The sequence below is a fragment of the Chaetodon auriga genome, chromosome 24, assembly GCF_051107435.1.
Source record: "Chaetodon auriga isolate fChaAug3 chromosome 24, fChaAug3.hap1, whole genome shotgun sequence".
Classification (NCBI taxonomy): domain Eukaryota; kingdom Metazoa; phylum Chordata; class Actinopteri; order Chaetodontiformes; family Chaetodontidae; genus Chaetodon; species Chaetodon auriga.
The window spans coordinates 18,086,543-18,109,125 of NC_135097.1; the positions used below are offsets into that span (position 1 = coordinate 18,086,543).

The 22,583-nt window shown below is 39.4% G+C and overlaps 1 protein-coding gene across 1 annotated transcript in view; it reads right to left on the bottom strand.

Annotated features, from left to right (window-relative positions):
• Positions 1-7,304: 7,304 nt before the first annotated feature.
• Positions 7,305-22,583, bottom strand: part of senp3b (SUMO specific peptidase 3b) — a 28,823-nt gene continuing 13,544 nt past the window's right edge. Inside the window, exons 5-12 of the mRNA XM_076724862.1 lie at positions 20,979-21,090; positions 19,587-19,734; positions 17,932-17,979; positions 14,715-14,792; positions 12,356-12,493; positions 10,400-10,483; positions 10,133-10,183; positions 7,305-9,137 (exon numbers count right to left, since the gene is read on the bottom strand). Coding sequence (XP_076580977.1) covers positions 9,027-9,137; positions 10,133-10,183; positions 10,400-10,483; positions 12,356-12,493; positions 14,715-14,792; positions 17,932-17,979; positions 19,587-19,734; positions 20,979-21,090 — 770 coding nt within the window. The 3' untranslated portion in view covers positions 7,305-9,026. The remainder of the gene's footprint in view (positions 9,138-10,132; positions 10,184-10,399; positions 10,484-12,355; positions 12,494-14,714; positions 14,793-17,931; positions 17,980-19,586; positions 19,735-20,978; positions 21,091-22,583) is intronic.

The window sequence follows — 22,583 nt, forward strand, 5'->3', positions numbered from 1 at the left end:
CCAAGAAAACATGCCCTTTGAAGTACTGGAGGTTATTATTTTATAAAATATATCTTATAAAAAAGATCTTCGGGAACTGGAGTCCCAATTTCAACAGGGATGTCATTCTTTCCTCCTGCAGCTGCAATTTCCCTCAATCCAAGAGGCCAGATTGTAGGATTAAGAAAACATCCCAATCTTTGCTTTGTCAATTATTTGATTACAGGCCTGGTCAAGGGGTTGTTGCTGCTGCGACAGTATATAAGCACTTAAGTGTGTTTGTGATCGATTACCTTGTCAACTACCTGCCCTCCTCACTCCTGTCTTTGTGTGCCCAGGTGCCTACCTTAATGCTCCAGCCTAAACCCTGTCAGTCTGTTGTCGTGAGTAATCTGGAACTGGACCCCCCTTTACTCCCGTACAAAAATGTAACAGCACAGCCAATCTCCTTTCCTCTCATAGAATCTTGTTAGCTAAACTTTGAGTTGGGTCACAAATGTTTTTCGGTTAATGATCTTGATCTGATAAATGAAAAGTGCTTTCATTTTATGTTTTTAGTTGAGATCTGGTTAAACACTACAACTAGTATCGTAACACTGGTTGAGGCTTGTCCTCCAAATTCTAATTTTTATCAGTCAGACAAAACAGGAAGGATAGCAGGCATATTTTTTCTACAGTTTGTGTGTGTGATGACATTAAAATGGGTGAATTAACATTATGTGAATATCATGCTCTTGAGCTCAAGCCAGAATTATCAGTGCTTTGTTGTATCAGCCACCGAGATATTAATTGCTGTTTATGTAGGAATTCTCTGAGCTGATCAAAATTGGTATCACTTGATATGACAGATTAATCCTGAATGGAAACTGGAATATTCATATCAACAAAAATAACTCCAAACACAAAGAGTTTGTGAATGTAACCTTTATTTCCTTGTAAATGCAGCCACCCATCAGCATGGAAATATTCTGGATAGGGTTTAACATTGACAAGGTTTCAGTTTTGAAATTATGTATTTGTGATCATCACTGTGTTTTGTACTGTCAGCCTAATCATAACAAAGACTAAAAGGGAATACTGGGTTCAAAAGAGGGTTTCCTAGATGACAAGTCTGATGCAAAGTTCCGTAATATTGTGCAATTATTTGAGTCACACAGTTATGATTGTTCTTTAAATGACATGGTTTAACATTTCAATAATACCATGTCATCTTCCTTAAATACTGCTGCTCCACTAGAGGTCAAATAGAGGTGGACTGACAGAAAAAAAGTTGGTCTTTCAAAAGGAGAAAGTTTTAAGTCAGTCTTGCAGATCATGTAAGAAATATGACATCTGTTTTTGAGTTACATAAGGGACCTGCCTTAGTCCATTACTATACATGCTGCCACTTGGTGACATCCTTAGAAAGCACAATGTATGTCTCAATAGTTATGCTGATGACACAAAACTGGACATCTGTGCTGCACCAAATGATGTTGCAGTTAAATTACAATTACAATTAGTCATTTGGCAGCCAGTTTCATCCAAAGTGAGGTACATATGAATTCACACACCGATGGCGCAGCATTGGGAGCAGTTTTTTTTTGGGTTCAGTGTCTTGCCTAAGGATACTTCGGCATATGGACTGCTGAGGCCAGGGATTGAACCACCAACCTCCTGATTGGCAGATGACCACTCTACCTACTGAGCCACAGCCTCCCCAAAATGAATGGCAATATTTTTTTGAAGTAAAACAAAAAGAAATGCGTTTAACAATCTGGGGAAATTAACTGTTACATGTCCTGGTGTTATCCTTGATTCAGATCTACGCTCTAAGTCCCAGTCCCAGGCTTCCTGTAACATTTACAAATGATTTTAAGGTCCTCCTCCTTGTATTCTAAGTTTTTAATGGGCTGGCACCAAGTTCCTGAATCTGGTGAAATAAACCACACCCATTTCCACTTTTCTTCTTTCTTTTTTTTTAACTGCAAAATTATGGTTGAGGTGATGGAGAAAGTGGCTGAGGCCTCACCACCCTTGCCCCTTCCCTCTTCATTTTAAGTGTCCCACTGACTCAAAGTAACGAGGGCACCACTCACCCGAGCTGATTCTCTTCAGCTCCTCTTTTTTCCTTGAGGAGAGCCTTTATGTCAGGAGTAATCCAAAGTTTCCTGTTGGAAAACACTGTACAGTCCTGGAAAGTATGGCATTCTCCCCACAGAAGTTGATATAAACCATTAGACAGTGTGTGAGATTGTCAATGCCTTCTCCATGAGCATCCCAAAGTACTTCCCACGCAGCTGTATCAAAACAGTTCATCAGAACCTCATCAAACTTGGTGGACAATCCTTTCACTCTAAGAGTGACCGTTGGCTGTCTGTATTTGAGAGGTTTGCACACAGGTGGGAGTTGCACCAGGTTGTGATCACATCTTCCCAGGGGAGGGGGAGGTGATAAGTTCTATGCCTCCTTGGTGTTAGTACAAAATAAATCCAGTATTTTATTGTCTCAGATGTAGCATGTAACATATTGAGTGAATACAAGCACAGTAATTGTGTCCATCCCCAACCCCCATCTCAGGCATACTGTTTGCACATTATTCATTATGTTGGTTTCTGAAATTGTATTACCCATAGAATAGTCAATTGAACAGCTGCTCATAAGTCTGCTCATTAATGTAGGTGGCGCGCACATCTCACTGCTAGTTCAGCCACCGGTATAGACAAAAATTCATACATTTGAGAAAGCAATGTTTACATTTTTAGATGTGTCTCGTATGTGATATTTCACTTTTGTTCTGATTATGTTAAGTTACACAGAACCGCTGAGTCATCGGACTGTGGAACAAGGATTGTGGTTGTGGTGGTGATAATAAAGATGTGAAACACCAAGTAGTAATAGGGAAATTCCATCTTCCTCATGGTATTCCCTCTGGTGCCGAGTCAGCGCTGGTAGCTTGTCCATCTTTTCGGTGAGGGATCACACATTCCCCTTGATCAATTATGAGCAATTAATTTTTACAAGGGGCCACATGAAACCTGAGCTGTGTTGGAGGGCCAAACCAACAATAACTTGAACTTAATTCTGCTCAATAAAAAGCAGTAAATTGTATATTTCAATTAGCTGCTGCTGGTAATCAGAAGAAAAAGGATATTCTGTAAATATGTACAGTGCTTAACAAATCTATTAGACCACCTCCTGAAGTAAGGTTTATGCCACAGCTGCCCTAAATTAACAGTATTGGTAATTACCAAAATTCTTTTCTATGTTTCTGTAATGGTTAATACACCAATATGTAGAAGCTCTTTAACCGAAATGATATTTGTAATGCTAAAATATATTTATTATTGTTATCCATGAATTTTCAAATTTAATGATTTACAAAAAAACTGAGAAAATAGTAAAGCACATTGGTTGAATGTCATGCTTGATTAATTTCTGACTTCTTAGAGAAGCCCAGTGAGCCGGCTCAAATTTGGGTTTAAAAAGGTGAATTCAGTTTGAAATTCCCCATTCCTGTTCAAAATGGTAAAACGTCGAGAGCTCACTGAAAATGAAAGAGTCCACATTAAAGCACTTCATGATGCTGGATGGTCTCTGAGACAAACAGGGAAAGACATAAAGTGTTCTCACAGTGTGGTCAAGTATGCTTTGGAGTCAATTGCCGAAACTGGCACTTACAAAATGCGCCAAGGAAGAGGCAGGAAACAAAAGTTAACTGAAGCAGATGTCAGACACCTCAAGATTTTAAGTACTAGAGACAGAAGGAAGACCACTGCTGATCTTCAGGCAGAGATGAATGCTTCTAGATCAGAGTCGGAGAAAGTCTCCAGAATGACCATAAGCAGACGACTGATGGAACAAGGCTTGGCAAGACCAAGGCTTGGAAGAAGCCATTATTGCGGCCTGCAAACATCCAGAAACGCCTCAGATTTGCCAGGGAGCACAAACACTGGACTGTTGATGACAGGAAGAGGGTACTCTGGACAGACGAGTCCAAGTTTGAACTCTTCGGTCAGCATCATTGTGTTTATGTCCGCAGAAAAGCTGGCGAACCTTTTGATGTCAGATGCATTGCACCCACAGTGAAATACGGTGGCGATCCCATTATGGTATGGGGTTCCATTTGTGGAAACGGCGTGGGCAAATTAGTGAAAATCGACAGTATCATGAACTAGACTGTCTACCACAACATCTTAGTGCATTGTGGAATCCCTTCTGGACTGAATCTGATTGGGCGTGGGTTCATATACCAACAAGACAATGACCCCAAGTATACTTCAAAGCTGTGCAGAGACTATTTGACCAAGAAAAAGGAATCTGGAGTACTGGAACTGATGGACTGGCCAAGTCAAAGTCTGGATTTGAATCCTATTGAACAAATTTGGGATATTCAAAAATTGATCACACAAAAGTTTCATCTAAAGCAAGACCGTGAGACATACATAAAAACAGCAACAAGAATGCAAGCTGTTATCAAGGCCAAAGGAGGCCATACAAAATATTGCGTTTTTTGGTTATTATGTGTGAAAAAGGACTATTTAGTTGTTTCAGTTTGTTATTTGCCAAATAAATAACAATAACATTTTTAGTTTTAAACAGTTTTTTTTAAAGATTTCTAAAATATTTATGTTTTCTCGTTTTTATGACAGGTGGTCTAATAAATTTGTTAAGCACTGTATATAAATATATGAAATTGTGGTGTAGGTCAAATACGAAAATACTCCTATAAAAGTAATGAACAGTAAAAACAAAAACAATCATTACATCAGTGTTTCATTTTATTTTTAACATGTTAATCTTATACTCAATCAAATACTGAATACTGTGTTTTGCAGTATGTTAAAGAGAAGCAACTGATCAACTCTATACAAAAGCAACATGTGCTTTAAATGTTTTTCAGTTCATTTTACTTGTTCAGTGGGAAAAATCCAGTCTGTCCTGGGCTTGAACATGTGCATTGAAATCTGGCTGAATGTCTGAGGTGGACATGCGGAGGACAGCTGAGAGGTGATCATCAGTGACAGAGGATCTGTATCTGGATTTATTGAACTTCATCTCTGAGAATGTCTGTTCACTTACACAGGTGGATCTAAAGAGGACTAGAATCTTCTGAGCATGCCTCCTCATGTGTGGAAGAGTAGAACTCTAGCAATGAGACTGACCTGACGTGCTCTGTCAGAAGTGTGTCAGACTGCAGGTAAATGAATTCCATCTATGGATGTGCAAAGTTTAGTAAAAAGTCCTTGTTAATTTTGAAGCTTAGCTAGCAAAGAATCTGACTCCTTTGCATGCTCTTGATCAGACAAGTTCTTGTATTTTTCCTCGTGTTTGGTCATGTAGTGGCGATTCAAACTGTAATCCTTGAACACAGCGAACTGTGTACCACAAACTAAGCACACGGCTTTACCTTTGACTTCTGTAAATAAAAATTTAGCAGTCCATGTCTTGTTGAAAACACAGCATTCGGTATCAACCATTCTTTTTTTGGCATGAGCTGACATTTTGAGGGCTAGCTGGCCAGCATCACTTGTACCTGTTCACCCACGCATGTGCGTTCCTTACATAAATTAAAATAAATAAATACATAAAAATGGCACGCTTTTCAAAATAAAAGCAACACAGTTGTATTGCATGTACAGCATAAATGCTTTTTCAATTTATGTTCTAATTTACGATTGACCTCACGTGGGGCCAGACAGGGATGCACTAAGGACTGGATGTGGCCAGCAGGCCGTAAAATGCTCAGCTCTGTCCTTGATGATCCTAATGCAGCATCTCTTTATGCTCAGTTTGGGGGAAGCATCGGGTCTCTCCCCAGTCAAGGAGTACTATCAGCTGATCCCCGATGTAGACAGTGGGCCCATGGCTACACTTGGGTTCCCCGGAATGCAAAAACCAGTAGAAAAGACAAGGCAAAACTCAATGAGTTCAATGTCCATAGTGCATGGACAAGTAAAAATGAGTAAATGCATGTCTAACGTATTTGTGGGAGGGATGGAGGATACTTAAAGCTGCAGTAGGTAAGATCGAGAAGAAAGCAGACTTAGCCTGAAAATTTAAATCAACAGAAGTTCCATGTCACTACCCCTCCCCGTCCGCTGCACTCATGCCCTGCCTCCAAGCCCCTCCTCCCTGCGGCATCTGCATGGCTGCCGTGACAACCAGTAACATTAGCCTTAGCATTGAAAACAAGCTAACTCTGCCCAGTCGCTACATCACAGTTGCTAACATACTGTACGCACTGCGGAGTGATACTGTAACAATCACCATATTTGCTTTATGGTTATTTGTTGTCTTAGCCGTATATGCTGTTGTTGGCAGCGGCAGTATGAGCAGTTTCTCCTTTGCAGGTGGCTGTTGCTCCGCCATAGCTTTCACTAGCCTCCTGACGCTGCTCACAGAGCTGTTTGAGTGAGCAGCAGCCTGCAGCTTGAGCAGGGGGGGCTGTTCACAGCCTGTGTGAGTAGTGATTGACAGATGTCAGACTTCAGATGCTCCTCTGGCCCTGATTGGTTGTTTTGTGTCTGGCGCGGTAGATTCTTGCAAATCGCAGTAGGAGCAGTAGGTGGGACCAATGGAGCCATTTTTTTTTTTTCACAGATTACATGTTTCATGTATTGCTAGGGACATAGGGGCATAGGGACAGTTGTAGCAAATATGACAAAAAATTACTTTTATACAAGTTAGATACTGCAGCTTTAACGGTGAGAAAGAGCTGCTACAACAGGCTGCCTGAAATTAATCTGAATAATTGTAAAATGCATGCGCATTTAAGTGTTTTTATACGAAAACTTGGACACTGAGCTTGCAGTTATTTATAAATACAGCATTTCATGTAGATAGATGATTTTTTTCTGCTTGAGCAACAAAAACGGGTTTGATTTGTATTTGTCAAACACTTTTCCCATGCACTTGACTTTAGAACACGTTTCCTCACCATAGATGCATACTGTGTAATCACCACATTCATGGTTTGATTACCGTCAGGAACCTTCTTTTATTATAATATTATATAATATGTATTATATAATACATATTATATAACTTTATACTTAGTTATATATTAAGAATTGCTGTTATTTCATGTTAATATACTTTTACTTTTTATTCTTTGAGAACATTTGTTTCTCTTAGTTTTATTCTCATCGTTATTCTTCTTTATTGTATCTATTTTATGTTTATGTGTATGTTTAACCTGCTGCTGCAACAAAAGAACTTCTCAAATTTGGATCAATAAATTAAAAGTCTAAGTCCAAGATTTCATCAGTGTCTTTCTGTTCCTGTATTTCCTATTTCTCTTATGCCGTCCACCTATCAAAATACATCATATTTCATAGGTCCATCATGTGTTTGATAAATCTTTATTTGCAAAGTAACTTAACTAGAACTGTCAGAGAAATGTAATGAGTAAAAAGTACAACATTTCCATCTTGGAGTTTAAGTATTAAATGGCTTGAAATGGAAATTCTTCAGTATCAGAATTGTGTACTTCAGTACAGTACTTGAGTAAATGTAATACTTTACACTCTACTGCTGGAGTCAGGCTAACATGTAGATCATCATGTCAGTGTAACAACCTGATGCTCACGCAGTGGCATTGATAATATGCACAATCACTTGTTTGCTGTGTATTTTTATTTTTAGCAACAATGATCCATGTGAGAAGACATATAAAACTGTCGACTCTGTTGCATCAACTCCTATTTGGAAGAAAAAAAAAATATTAAAAACACACAGCTTTCAAAAAATTTGTCTTTCGTTATAAAAAGAGGAGGGTACTGTAACTCCATTGTGAGTATACTGGATCTGTTGTGCAGCAATCGTGGTCCTCACCAAAATGGCCATTAAACTTTCAAAGAAATACGAACCAGAGGATTTCTTTTGTACTTATTCTGAAAATAACACAAATTAGTAGTCCTCCTTTTAACACAATTTGTTTAAAGCAATAAGCATATCAACACATTTACTGACAGAGATAAAACACAGGAAAAGATATATGTAATGTAAAGATACCCCTTCTTGGGCCAATATGCAATTCTGGTTTGTTTGGGCATTGATTCATGGATGCAGATCCAGTCTCCCACATGTTCTATTTATGAAGGGAAGAGTGATGGGGGCAACGTTTCGGCAACAGCAAGTATCCGGCACAGGGGTCAATATGTGATGTGTTCCAAAGATGCTGTGTAAATTCTGAAATGTACTAGAATGAGTGTTTTCTGATGTCGACATGCCTCAACTATGAAGTTCCATTTTCTGCATCACTTTAAATTCACCTATACATGTAGGAAATTGTTTAATATTATACATTGGAAATGCCACGTCGCACTGCAGTGGCGAACATTATGTGCTGACTACATAGCGTCATCAACTAAACATTGGCTGTAGCATGGGGGAGTGTGTTTGATGTTGGATGCTTCTCTTTGTTTTCAAAAGACGACGACTGAGAGTTTCACACTTGACATTTGATATGGAACACAATATACATGGACTAGATGGATGGAAGGCATGGAAATCCACTGGTACTATTTAACCACAAGCTTACACAGACTGGTTCAAATAATTCTGCCGTACACACACGCTACCCCTGCACTCAGTGCTCAGGCTTCTTACATGAAAGTCGTTGTCAGGTTTGACTAACTCTGGTCCAACCCTTCATCTGGACTGGATTTAGATATCTTCATGATCTTCTTCATGCTCCCAATCAGAATGAAAAACACAAGTGGACTACAACAGGATGGAAGATTAGCATATTCCCAGAAGGAAAGCTAGTCTTGGCCTCTTTCAACCACAAAGGAATAACGATGACGTGGAAACTAACTCAGAGTTTTCAAAGGGTGGAGAGAGGGAAGCAAAGTGAGACAAAACAAAGTGAAACAATGACATCACCTACAAAAGAAGAAGTAGTTTCTCTGGTTGTCAGCAGAGAAAAAAATGTTTTAGAAAAGTTTTTCTTTTTCCAGTCAACCATTTGCTCCTCTTTTCCTCTTGTTATATCATTGTCCCTCCATCTTGATAGGGTCAGGGGTGGAACAAGGGTGAGATGGCGGCCGGGGTACGGCTGTGGGTCACAGAGTGAGCTTGCAGTGACATAGTTCTTTGTACATTTGCCTCCTCAGTCGGGGCATATCCTGCTGGCCAAAACTGAATGGCTGCCCTAGTGCCAGACACTTGCAGTACTGCAGAATGGTGGAAGGGAAATGAGGAGAAAACAAAAAACAAGTTATTGACTAGCAGGAAGAACAAATGAACAACACATCTGTAATTCACATTCACACTGCATAGCACAAGTCAGTAGGTGTGTGTTCCTATGATGCTGAGCTATCAGCTTCATAAGTAAATCAGCATGCTTGGCTGGCTGATGCTACTGCAAGACAGCCTCCAGCCACTCACTGGAGTAAGATAGTTGATGCGAACAACATATACCTTAAGTGCAGTAGAAACAGTCCTTTAGGAACAGACAGCCTACTTCCCCAAACAAGCAGTGTTGGTTCAGTTAACAAAACACACATGATGTAGAGAAAAAGCTTACAGTCTCAAAACCACATCCTATGCCATCGTTCTGAGACTTCCACAATGGATGAACAAATGTTTGTGAATGAGGCATTGAGATGACAATCCAATTAATTGTGTAGCCCTAACAGTATGAACAGTCATATCTGTTTATAGGTCCAGAGTGTAGGATTTAGCAGCATTAAGCAGTGAGGTTACTCATTGCAACCAACTGACTCCCCCGCGCCTCACCCTCTTCTATGGTGGGCTCTGAACACGTGAAAGGCACTCTCGAGTCAGTATTTGGTTTGTCTGCTCTGGGCTACTATAGAAACATAGCAGTGCAAAATGGTAGACTCTGTGGAAGAGGAAGGAAAATAAAACACGAGTCTTATTTCATGTGATTATACACTAATCAAACGTACTTTTACTGCCATATTCTGCCAATAGATCTGCCTAAATCTTACACACTGGACCATTAAGTGAAAGGTGTGTATGGTGTATATAGCTTTCATATTTATCTCATCTTAGATTTTTTAAGATACATTTATAGTTTAATTTTTATTTTTCACACAATCACATTTTTCCATTGCTTTTCACTGTTAAGTTGCTTTAATAAGTGACTTTCCCCAAAGTGGGATCAATGAAGTTTATCTTAATGAAGAGAGCAAAGGAATCTCACCTGTAGCACAAAGGCCCCACAGTCACTGTCATTGTTTTGACGACCCACATTCTGCAACACACATTGGACAATGCATTAGAATTCCCAGTAAAACTATTGAAATGCATATTTAACACAATCATGTATCTATGACTTGCAGCAACAGCAACCCTGTTGCCCAAGAGTGATCATCAATGTTCTTTTTTTTTTTTTTTTTTATCTTAGTCATTGTGAAATGAGTAACCTGAATCTTTGTCAAAGCCAAAAGCAACAAACAAAACATGTCACCATTTTGAAAAAGCCTTTCCATCCTGTCAAAAAGTCTTGTTGGTCTTTTTTGATGGCCTCCGCTTGCAGATACTTGAAAATGTGCTGGAAACAACAAACAACACAAGATTCAATTAAATGACTACAGCGATAAATCAAAGTAAGACACGTCAAAGGCTCCTGTGCTTCATTTTACCACATTATTCTTTGTCTCTGTGACAAACATAAAAAAACAAAAAAACAAAAAACAAAAAGAAATGTTAGAAATAATGACAATTAACAAATAGTGTACAGTATAATGAGTTCATTTTAATACTCCATACATATCCATAAACTAATTCAGAGCATCTCAAAGTCCAGGCCTCATTCCAGATCTGGACTGAATGGCAAGTCAATCTGGACCCAACCCATAACTAAGTAATGGACAACTGGTGAAATTCCAGTTCCAGTTTTTCTTTATACCTGAGTTTGGCTCGAAGGATTTCATTTTTGATTTGCTGTGTTATGCTTTTGAGTAAAACCCAGTCCTGCTGTTGAGAGGCTTTCTGTTTTTCTCTGAGGCTGTGCATGTAATCTAAGGTTTTGAATTTGGATACTTCTTTAAAAATTTAACAGGGATAGTGTCAACGTCTCCACATTTGGAGTACAGATCGTGCTCTAGATCTTAATGTTGTTAGACCATCTATTGTTGACATACATGCAAATCCCTCCACCCCTCTCCAGAACCCCTCCCCGGCCTCCCTCTTGTCCTCTGTTGGATATGTCAACTGTGGGTTTTATATTGAGCACTGACTGCCTCCTTGGTGGAGGTCTGAGAGCTTTTGCTCACAGCCAAGTATCCTATGGAAATTATGGATTTTCCAGGTTTTCTTTTAGGAGTCTATTTACACTGATATGCCCATAAAAATTACATAAATTTTGTAAGACAGTGAAAAAAATAAACAATAATAGGTTCATTAGGTCTGAATAAATTGTATTATTTTTCTATTTTAAAATCTGGCTCCCACAGTGTCTTTTTTTTTCTGGCCCTTGGACAAATGTAGGTGAGGAGCCCCCTGTTATGAATAAGCTACAACACGTCATGAACTGTTATATGTTCTATTTTAATTTGATTCAATTGATTGATCAATAAAATTGTTAGTGATGTTGAATATACAGTGTAGCTGGAGATCATTCACAGTGATCCTGTCCCAGACGAATGTGGCTTATTTCATTATTGTCGACATTGTTGTCACGGCAAGTACTGGAGAGAATACTCTTTGTTGTTGCTGCACACATTAAGGTTACACTAGAGAATTTGTTATCAGTACCTAAATAGAAGATACACAATGTCTTTCATTTTCTCTTTTGCACAACTTCTACAATTAGTGTAAATGTGGTTAGAAATAAATATGGACTAACTAAGTCTTATGTGCCTTGGATTTGTGTGGCTCACTTTGAATAAAAGTCAGATGCAGACCTACGAGAAATGAGTCTGAGAACCCCTGAATTAAACCCACTACAATCAGAACAACTGATTACAGCAGTGAGGACAGTGCACAGTAATGTGCACTGTTTGCCTTGCTAAAACTAGACTAATATATACTACACAAAGATGGGACCTCGTGTCAACAGTGTTGTCCAAGTTATGAAATGTTAAGTTTATTCAGTAAAAGATGTCACACAAGTGACACACTGACTTGTGTATTACCCCCCAATAAAGCAAAGCTCAGTTCAGTATGAACCAAAATGGCAACTCCACTCAATCTTTAGTCATTAGAGACTACACATTGCCCAGCCCTTTAGCCGTCACATCAGATCAGTTATATGACAGCAGTCTACCTGGATACTAAATAGAAATCTTATTTGTAGGTCACATTGCAACACTCCATTCACAGAGTGTCTCTCATGGCTTTTATATTTATTTATTTATCTTTTTTAAATAATAAATGTAATAATCTACTAGTGTAAAGGCTTGGTGCTGCTGTCCAATCCTACCTTTGGGCAGCGTCTGTTGAGGGTCCGCTGAGAGTCAAAGTAAGTGATGGCTCGACGAGGAATGTCAACACTGACCAACGACCAGTGGACCTCCAGGTGGATGGGGATCAATAACAGATCCTTCTGAAAGATGTCAACCTGAAAAGGGGAAAGGACAAAATAGTAAAAGGAGGGGATACGCTTGACAGAATTATTCCAGGCCACCTCCTACCCATTGAAAGTACAGAATAAGTGGAGTCAGCATTGTTCCACTTCCATTGTTTGCAGTTTAAAGCCACCTAATGAACACCAGAGGTTTGTGGACATATAGAAATAGCTTCACCAGGGGAATCCCAAACTTGAACATGAACCACGAAGGGATTGCGCTCTTGTCTTCACTAGGGCCGAGAACACAGAAAAATGTTGTCATGAGCTAGGCAACACAAACAACAAGACCACCAGATGATGACAACACCTCGCAGCCGGACCCAGAACTGGAGTTGGAGTCAGAGCCAGAGCCTCAGCAAGTTCTGGTCTTTCTTTGTCTATCGACTCATTCGCTATTGCTTTATGTAGGAGGAATATTGATGTGGCTTTCATAAAGACTTACAATTCACAAAAAAGACTGCTACATGTTAAATGGGAAACTAGCACCTTTTCAGGAATCTATCTCAGAACATTCTCAACAACTTCAATGAATTTGGCTCTTTCTCCAGCTATAAAATCATTTGGAACAAGTTTAATCCTCTTTTACTAAACAACAGGATGGTAATGTCATCAATGTGTGGTATGATATCATTCAAATAAGAAATTACTGTTATTCATTATCTATACTTGGGCAACAGTATACACGCTTCACCATGCAGAAATGTCAAAGATGACAATGAGACAACCTAGCATCTAGCATTGCTGCCATTAAAATGAACGTGCTACACCATATTAATTTCCTCTGTACAACAATCCTGCTACCTCCACTAATGACATTTTGGAAAGGACCTGATTCTCTCATTTGCTGGTACATGCTGGAACAATAAGCATCCTCGGTAAAAATATTCTACCATGCAAAGCACCAAATGCAAAGGTGGTCTAGTTCTGCTTTACTTTAAAATTTATCACATGGCTTATAATTCATGCTTTCTTAAAGCATGGACAGACGCAGTCCTACGGTTCCATGGAGAAAAATGGAGCATCAACTAACTGGAACTTAAAGCTGCAGTAGATAACTTTTAGAAAAGTAATTTTTTGTCATATTTGCTAAAACTGTCCCTATGCCCAGACAGCAGTACATGAAACATGTTGCCTGTGGCTCCATTGGTCCCACCTACTGCTCCTACTGTGATTTGCAAGAATCCACCGTGCCCGACGCAAAACAACCAATCAGAGGAACGTCTGAGAGAGTGTCTGACATCTGTCAATCACTACTCACACACGCTGCGAACCGCCCCCTCCCTCTGCTCAAGCTGCCGGTTGCCGCTCAGTCAAACAGCTCTGTGAGCAGCGTCAGGAGGCTAGTGAAAGCTATGGCGGAGCAACAGCCACCTGCAAAGGAGAAACTGCTCATACCGCTGCTGCCAATAACAGCATATACGGCTAAGACAACAAATAACCATAAAGCTAAAATGGTGATTTTTACAGTAACACTCCTCAGCACGTACGGTATGTTTGTGACTCTGATGTAGCGACTGGGCGGAGTTAGCTTGTTTCCGATCCTAAGGCTAACGTTACTGGGTGTCACAGCAGCTGCGCAGATGCCGCAGGGAGGAGGGGCTTGGAGGCAGGGCATGAGTGCAGCAGTGAGGGAGGGGGAGTGACGTGGAACTTGTTTTGGTTCAAATTTTCAGGCTAAGTCTGCTCTCTCCTTGATTTTACGTACTGCAGCTTTAAAGACTGTCAGACCTTGCTTTCTTAGATCACAAGCTGAAAGAAGTCTATGTTAACCTTTGGTCCTATCATCGGCAATATACTAGCCAACCTTAGGCGAGAAGAGGAACATTTAGGTTATACTAAAATATGGCATTTCCACACCTCAATATGGCACAACATTCATATACCACAACCCTGATTCCAAGAAAGGTGGGATGCTGAGTAAACAGAATGTGTTCCCGAGCCCATGTACTAATATCCTTTATACAATTGTATTTGTGGTGAACTTCAATTCAGTATAATATTATTAGGTTTGGATGTCAAAAAGCTCATAACTATCAACTGCTAACTGATGTAAACTGCTTAGCAAATAGGGGCTCTCTGTTAGCAGGGATGGGACATTTCTGCTTTTGTGGGCCCACTTTGTGATTCAAACTGACAAGATGGCTACATATTGAACCAAACAATATAACTGAAAAACAGTTCCAAGTGTGGAAAGGTTCTGACAGGCACTTACATTTTTCGTCCACCGTTTGACTCCTTCATAGCCTTTTGTCCGTAGCTTATCATAAAAGAAGCTGTTGAAAAAGTGAACCTGAGGAAGAAAAGAGACAAGAGTAAAAATTGTGGCAGATAACCGAAAATAGTTTTCATGATGCTGCAAGTGTCCACTTTATCGTATGTGATCAAACATGTCATCATTATGGACCCATCAATGTCTAATGATGAGCATTTTAAAAGTGAATTAAAAAGGTGAACAATTAAACACCCCTGGTCCTGTTTAGGCAGCAAAGTGGCCCGTGAGGCATTTTGATCTGGCCCATGAGCAAATTCAGAAAAACAACAAAAGCAACTAAGAAATACAAAGAAAAAATGACATATTTTCTGTACTGTGACAAATAACATCAACTTTAAAGACAAACTTTAAGTGAATCAATTCTGGATTGTCAATATTCTATAACACCATCACCAGAATTCTACAAAGAGAGGCTGAGCTTACAGACCCAATTTAACTTAACTTCTCTGGAAAGATTGCCATTTAGATCACAGGGAATCTTTTACAAGCAGGACTACAAGGGACGTTGGCTGCTTGGCCATCAGCTGAAAAATAGGACTGCTTCATGTTTAATTCTGGAAATGCAGATAGGTTTTAGCAGAAGTTGCTTGCTGCTTGGAGCCTGCCTTTCCCCATATGATTTTGGTTGGAATCAGAATCTGGAATCAAAATCTTACTGTGAATCCTCTGTCCCTGCCTTGTACTTCCAACCTTTGAACTCCACCTAAGAAATATGCTTTTAGTTCAGGCATCGCTCCAATTGCAAAGCTTTCTCTCTCTTGCATCCACTTGTAATGATCATATATTTATCCCAGCTCGGACAGATTCTGGTTGGGGCAACAAGGGTCTTAGATGCTTTGTTGGTGGTCTTTTTGGTAATTTTAACAACCTACACAACAAGTCAATTCTGACAAGCCTTCCTTAACCCTATGTTGGAGGTTTTAGGAATTGAAATTCAACTTTGTGCACTTGTAGCAATATTTGGGGTCCGTGCTGAAAATGTCATGAAAAACAATTTTAGGTGTGGTTTAAGTTATTGATAATCAGCATCAGAGCGTTATAAATCTGTGCATTTAGCAAACGTCAGTGTCAAAACTAAGGAATTAGGGATGTATTGATATCTGTAATATCGCGATAATAAACATGCCGCGGTATTACCGCAGACAATAACGATATAAAAAGATAGGGCTCTAGGCAAAAAACTGAAGCAAACTGACGAGAACAACATAAAAACTACAAAGACCATGATCCTTTGCGCTTGCCCGTGATCCTTTGCACTCCTGCCTGCAGCCTGTGCCGTGCAAAAAACAAAACAAAACAAAAAAAACACACAGAGAGACCGAAGGGAGCAGTGAGATGTATGAGAACATGGAGACAGAGAAGGAAATTGAAATCGCGGATGCTCCTGCAACGCTGACGTCGGACGTGTGCAAATATTATGGTTTCTCTGTATCAAAGAATGACACAGAGAAGGTAACCGAGAAACACAGAACAATGTGCAAACACTGCCATGCTGCCCTGACATACATATCAGGGAATACGTCAAATATGAGAAGCCACATCTTAGATCATCACCCCGGAATGTTAAAAGAATCTGCAAAGAAAAAAACACAGCTAGGCCAAAAGACTCTCCATGAATCATTTGTGGCCACACTTCAGCCCAACAGTGCCAGAGCCCAAGCTATCACAAGATCCATCGCCGAATATATAGCGAAGGACCTATGGCCGTTTTCTAGTGTGGACAATGATGGCTTTAGGCAATTAGTACAGACTTTGGATCTGAGGTATAAAATCCCATCACAGCCATACTTCAGTCAAACAGTGTTGCCAGCTCTCTATGATGAGACAATAGCTGAAGTTACACAGAGTCTCAAGAAAGCAGAGTCCGTCTCACTCCCCACAGATGGGTGGACTTCACGAGCGACTCAGAGCTGTATTACTATTACAGCACATGTTATGACAAGTGAATGGGAATTGTGACGTCGCAAATTGTTACTGACAGTGTCGCTAACATTTCGCGACGTCAGAATTTGCAGGATGTGTGGAAAGTAATGGAAATGTGTGACTGTCCCGCACGAAGCGGGACATCTGGTAACCCTAATCATAGTAAACCACATAACATGAAGACGAAGTTATATTAATGCGCATTTTCGCACACAGAGAGAGATGCCGAAGCTTCAGAGACGGAGAGAGTTTGAGGTAGCTGGTCATGTTCTGATTTAGAATCCTTGTCTTTAAACCTGTTTTTCTCAAAATTCTGCTCCAAAAAAATCCTACTGATCAGCTGACTTTGAGTGATCATAACACTTGATACAAACCAGATACAAAAATAATGAAAACAGATTTGAAAAGAGCTTGAAATAAGCTTCCAGGTGATAATAAAATCTCCAAAAGGTAAAATTTCGACATGTGACTGGTTTTCCCAGATCCCGTTACAATTAATCGCAGTGGTCATAAATGTAAATGGTTAACATTTGGGTTGCCCTTTGTTTTTTTAAAATAGAGAGAAATAGGTAATGTGTGTCTTACTACAACATAACTTCTCACATTTTGGTCAATAACTTAGTGTATATGATAGAAGAAAATGTTTGCCCCTGAATCCTTGGATGATTACACACTATTCAATGACATTTGGTCATTATTTTGAATGTCGTCCAAAGCTTTTACAACTTTTCACAGTTAAAGACAAAGCGGTTGAGTTGAGATACACAAAAGCTATTAAATTTTGTTATAATATGCTGTTCTGTTTCAACTCACACTTGGGTTGTAACAATTCTTTTTACATAAACTCTCATTAATCAAATTGGCTTTGAACTGTCACACCAAATATAGTCTACATGTTCACGGGCTAGCTCTGAGTTCTGGAAGATTTTTTGGGGAAATTCAAAATTTGTAACTCCATAACAAATCTCAAGAGAGGCCTTTGTTTCATGTTTCCTCCTGTCCTCCACACTTTGTAAACTTATTACACACAATGGCACTTGTGCTTTAGGAGTTGTGTAATGCTTATATGTTAAACAATCTGATTGAAATTTGGCTGTAATTTGACATTAGCTGCTAGTATGGCTCAAGGTCCAGCAATCTGAGATTGACAATTCCAGTGCACCCCCCTCCCACCAATGTTTTTGAAAGGGTATTAAAGGGTTCCTTTAATACTTTTCTTTTTTAATTACCTTACCTTTTCTGGCACAAAGTCCATGACCAGGTCACCATACATGTTCATCACCTGAAATAATTAACAAGAAGAAGATACCATATGTAAAGACACATCTTGACAAAGGATTAATCAGTGAGCAGTGATCACAAAACGTGGTATTTAACCCATTTAGTCCACTTACTGTTTAAGTTTAAAAGAACATCTCTGCCATCTGAGATCCTTTGCTGTATTTATAGGGACTAAACTTAAAGTTTGGCAAGAAGTATGACAACTGTACTGATCTTAGCATGAGGACGAGGACAGTCATAAGGGACGGTCAGAATGCAGTGTAGAGCAGCTACTTTATAATAATATATTAAATAATTATATAATAATAATTATATTAAATAATCAGAAGTCACTGTAGAACTTTTGTGTACCCCCACTGTCTGCCTCACAGTGCTAACAATTTAACTTGGCAGAGAGGAACGTTTTTTCAGAAAACAGCCATTTTAGTATTAATATCATTGGAACTATTGCCAAATGGCAGCAACAGTCTACAAAATGGTATAATCATAACATCCAGTGAATCTCAATTCCCTTAATTGCATTCACATTTCCCTAACTTGCACCTTTCCTCGCCACAGGTCACTTAAGTCCAGTAAAGACAGAGGAATCAAGGAAACACATTTTTGAGAACTGAGCTGTCCTCCAAAATGGTCATCTGAAGAAACGCAAGTTTCTGATGACGACAGCAGAAGTCGGCTGTCAGTTGGCTTTAACAGCTCTATAGTGACTTCTGACAGTTTGGAGTCTGTTTATGTCTATATATTCCCCATCCAAATAATGAGTTTCTCTCTGTGTATTCCCCCTCAAAATAAATTAAAAAACATCTACACATATGCATATTAAACATAGTGTTCTGTAGCCCATCTGTTCTGTCTAGCCATCAGATTGCTCAAATGACAGTTTACAAGTTGACTTCACTGTTCAGTGAATGTTTCTAAGACATTTCTACTGGCAGAAATTGCAGTCTTCTTAATTTATTGATAATTTGTGCCTAAATATGAGAATTTCTTGTAATTCGTAGTAATGACAGAGCAGCATAAATGTTTTATGCAAAATTGAAAATCAGTTAAATAATATATCTCACATCAAACTAGTTTTACAAAATACTTAATGTAAGACACAAAGTGACCACCAACTGATCTTTAGCGGTTCACAAAAAACATTCCAGGAGAATGTTTTTATTGAGTAACAGCATATTATTTGGCACTGCTTTCAAGACACATTTTTAACAGTCCTGAAGATCCTGAGTAACAGGTGCCCGTACATACATTCTACATACACACTTTGAATTATTTAACAATGCAAAATCCTGCAGCCATGATCCTAATTAGCCATATGCTTCATCATACATTTTTCTCAACACAATTTTTAGCATGACATGTCAGGATAAATACAGGTGTAAATGAGAACATTAAACTGACTGCATTCCATTTCGATGACCTAGTTCCAGAGTCCTGGTATTGTGTATTCAGGCTCACTGTCATGGCTTACCGGAACACTTGATGGAACTGAGCCATTGTTAACAAAACTTCATTTCACCTGTGCTTATCCTGCTATAACAAGCCAAATGCCACGGAAAAGGTATACTGTGCTAAGACCATAGTGTTCAGAAGTTTGTAATGCAGTACCTGGTCATTGAGCCAGTTCTGTCCATACAGAGTGCCGAGGTCATCCATGGTCAGAACATGGCGTTTGTAGTTGACCCTGAATGTTTTAGCCAGGGCTGATCCCGATGAACGCTGGAAAGATTGTATTAGGTGCTGGACCACTGCTTTCCTAATGAACAACAAATCAAACAAACTGACACATTCCTGTGCAATATACTTAATTTACTTACAAAGGGTCACTTTTAATCAATCCTCCAGATCCCCTAACGAATGTCATAAATTATTAGATGGAATGTGGAATTCTGCTGCCTATTAACTTACAATTCAAAATAGCCAAAAGAAAGGAGTTAGGCTGTAAATCTCATTTGCTCACATGCTATATGTGAAATGCACAACACAGTCAGGACTTGGTGAGAGTCTGTGCATGTGCATAAGCATGTGCATGTGCGAGAGAGAGAGCGCAAGAGAGAGAGAGAGAGAGAGAGAGAGCGAGCAAGCAAGCATATGTGTGTCTGTAAATGCAGGTCTTTCAGTTAGATTTCAAGTTTATTCGGAGGATACCCTATTTATAACCGATCATGGTACTATCACCTGTTACCAATGAACCTCTAAACCTGTAGATGTTCCAAAAAGGTGTTTTCAGAGCATTCCACAGCTTTCCCAGTCTTCATGTCCAAAGTGTTTTGAAATGTGTTTCTGGCATCAAATCCAGAATAAGTATAAATTTACAAAAATCAATGAAATCAATGAGGGTTAGGGTTAGATATTAATTATAATATCTTAAGACAACCCTATAGCTAAATAATGTGAGCTACTGTAAAGTGGCACTGCCCTGACCTGAATGTAACACAACATTTTAAAACAGTAACATACACTGTATTCATATATCAGCTGAACAATACTGTAGGGTTTCAACAATTAATTGGTTAATTAATTAGCTGTCAACTCATTTGATAATCGATTAATCTGTTTCAGTATTTTTTTAAGAAAAATAATTCCAGCTTCTTGCTCTGGTTCTTCTCCTCTTTGACAGTAAAGTGAGTATCTTTGGTTGTGGACAAAGCAAGACATTTGAGGATGTCATCTTGGGCTTTGGGAAATCAACATTTTTCACAATTTTCTAACATTATAAAGACCAAGCAATTCATCGATTTGAGAAAATAATTGACAGATGAACAATGAAAATAATTGTTAATTGCAGCCTTACAATACTGCATCTTTTTCCATACAAGGCCAATATTAATGCCAGAATTATTAGTCCATAAATGATTGAATCGAGGAAACAATAAATGGCAACCATTTGTGTTTTACCATTTGTGAGAAAACTACTTTTCTCTGTTTCATATAATTCAAGTCAAGAAAAGGACGGTTATATCCATAATGATGGTACAGTGAGTAAACACTGTGGCTGACCTGTGTGGCTGTGAGAAGCTGTCACTGAAGATGTCCTGAAGCTTCTCCACAATATCATCCACATGGATGGGGATCAAACTGCCATACTGCTGTAGAGACTCTTCAAGAATGCCTTGAGACAGAAGAAAGCCATAAGACATTAAACCATTATCTGCACAGCAAGCTGGACAAGCAGTGTTTCCCCTACCATTGTATATGCCTGGCGGGCCACCAGGCCAAGGAAACCCCCCGCCAGGCCAAAAAAAGAAAATCAATATGCCAAAAATAAGCCACCTATCCATTCATTCATAAATCAATAATCATTTACATTTAGGAGCACCTCTGTGCAGCACAACGTGAGTCAACCTGCTTCGTTGCCTAGTAACGATGCGAGTACCGCTGCTGAGAGCGCGGGCATATTTTATGGGATGTTTAAGGTTTGTAGCTAGCCAACTATGGCGTCACTGAAGAAAAGAAAAAATATTGCGGGAGACAGACAACTTAATATGAGGAAGTGGTCTGTAAAACTGCTTCAGATACAACGCCGTACATGAAGACCTTCAGGGATCACCTGCAGCAACTTCACCTCTATTTTAGCAACAGCGCTAATAGAACAGCAGTCCTAAAGGCAGCAGCCACAACCCTGGGCATCTGTGATCTGAAGGTGGAGGTAAAACAAACCTTGACTTTTTTCCCAGAAGAATTAGAGATCACAGACATTTACATTTAGGGTTAACTGTGCTTTCTGCAATGTTCTGAAATGTACAAATTATTTCTCCACAATAATTTCTAGGAGGTGAAAGACACCCGCTGGCTTTCTGAGCACCAGGCAGTAGCCAATCTAAGGAGGAATCTCCATGCAGTGCTTACAGCCCTGGCAGAGGAGATGGAGCACAACAAGTGTCCTGTGGCAAAAGGACTGTACTCCTTTTGTCATCTGGCAAGGCTGTCAAAAGTTTTCCAGAAGGAGGATGTTAATTTCCTTGCTGTGAAAGACCAAGTAAAATTATTCCCCATTGTTCTCTTAAACAAAAAAATGATTTATGGACAAGATTTAGGTGTGTGGTTGTCACATTGCATCCTAAATTCCACTGTTTTTTTTTCCCTCAGGTGCCAGTCACAATTGAGACACTTAGTAAGATTAAAGAGGCAGGTGACCATCAGCCTCCTGGCTCAGCCCTGTCTGTACTACATCACGACCTTCACAATCCCAGTGGGCTCGGATTGTTGAATATTCAAGCTGAAGAGGAGAGGTAGAGGAGAGGCCAGCAGTCCAGAAATCCTCATCCTGAAACACTGGATGTATTCTGGGAACGATTTTGCACTCAGGTATTTACAAGTATTTGGAATGTTAACAGTATTTGTCATTACTGCCAAAAGAAAGCTGCAAATACAAATTTAGTATTTGTAAATGATCAATTATCAAGATAATCCAGACATCATATGTTTTTCTTTAACAAGGTGATGGAGCCATATCTAGAGCACCTTACAGCTGAACTAAATAAACAGTTCCAACAACTGCACATCCTGGGGGCATTCAGTGTCCTGGGTCAACAAGCAGCCAAGAACCCAGACCAAGATGTTCCTGTAAGTCACCTTAAGACCCCTGCTGCCAAGTTCCCTCTC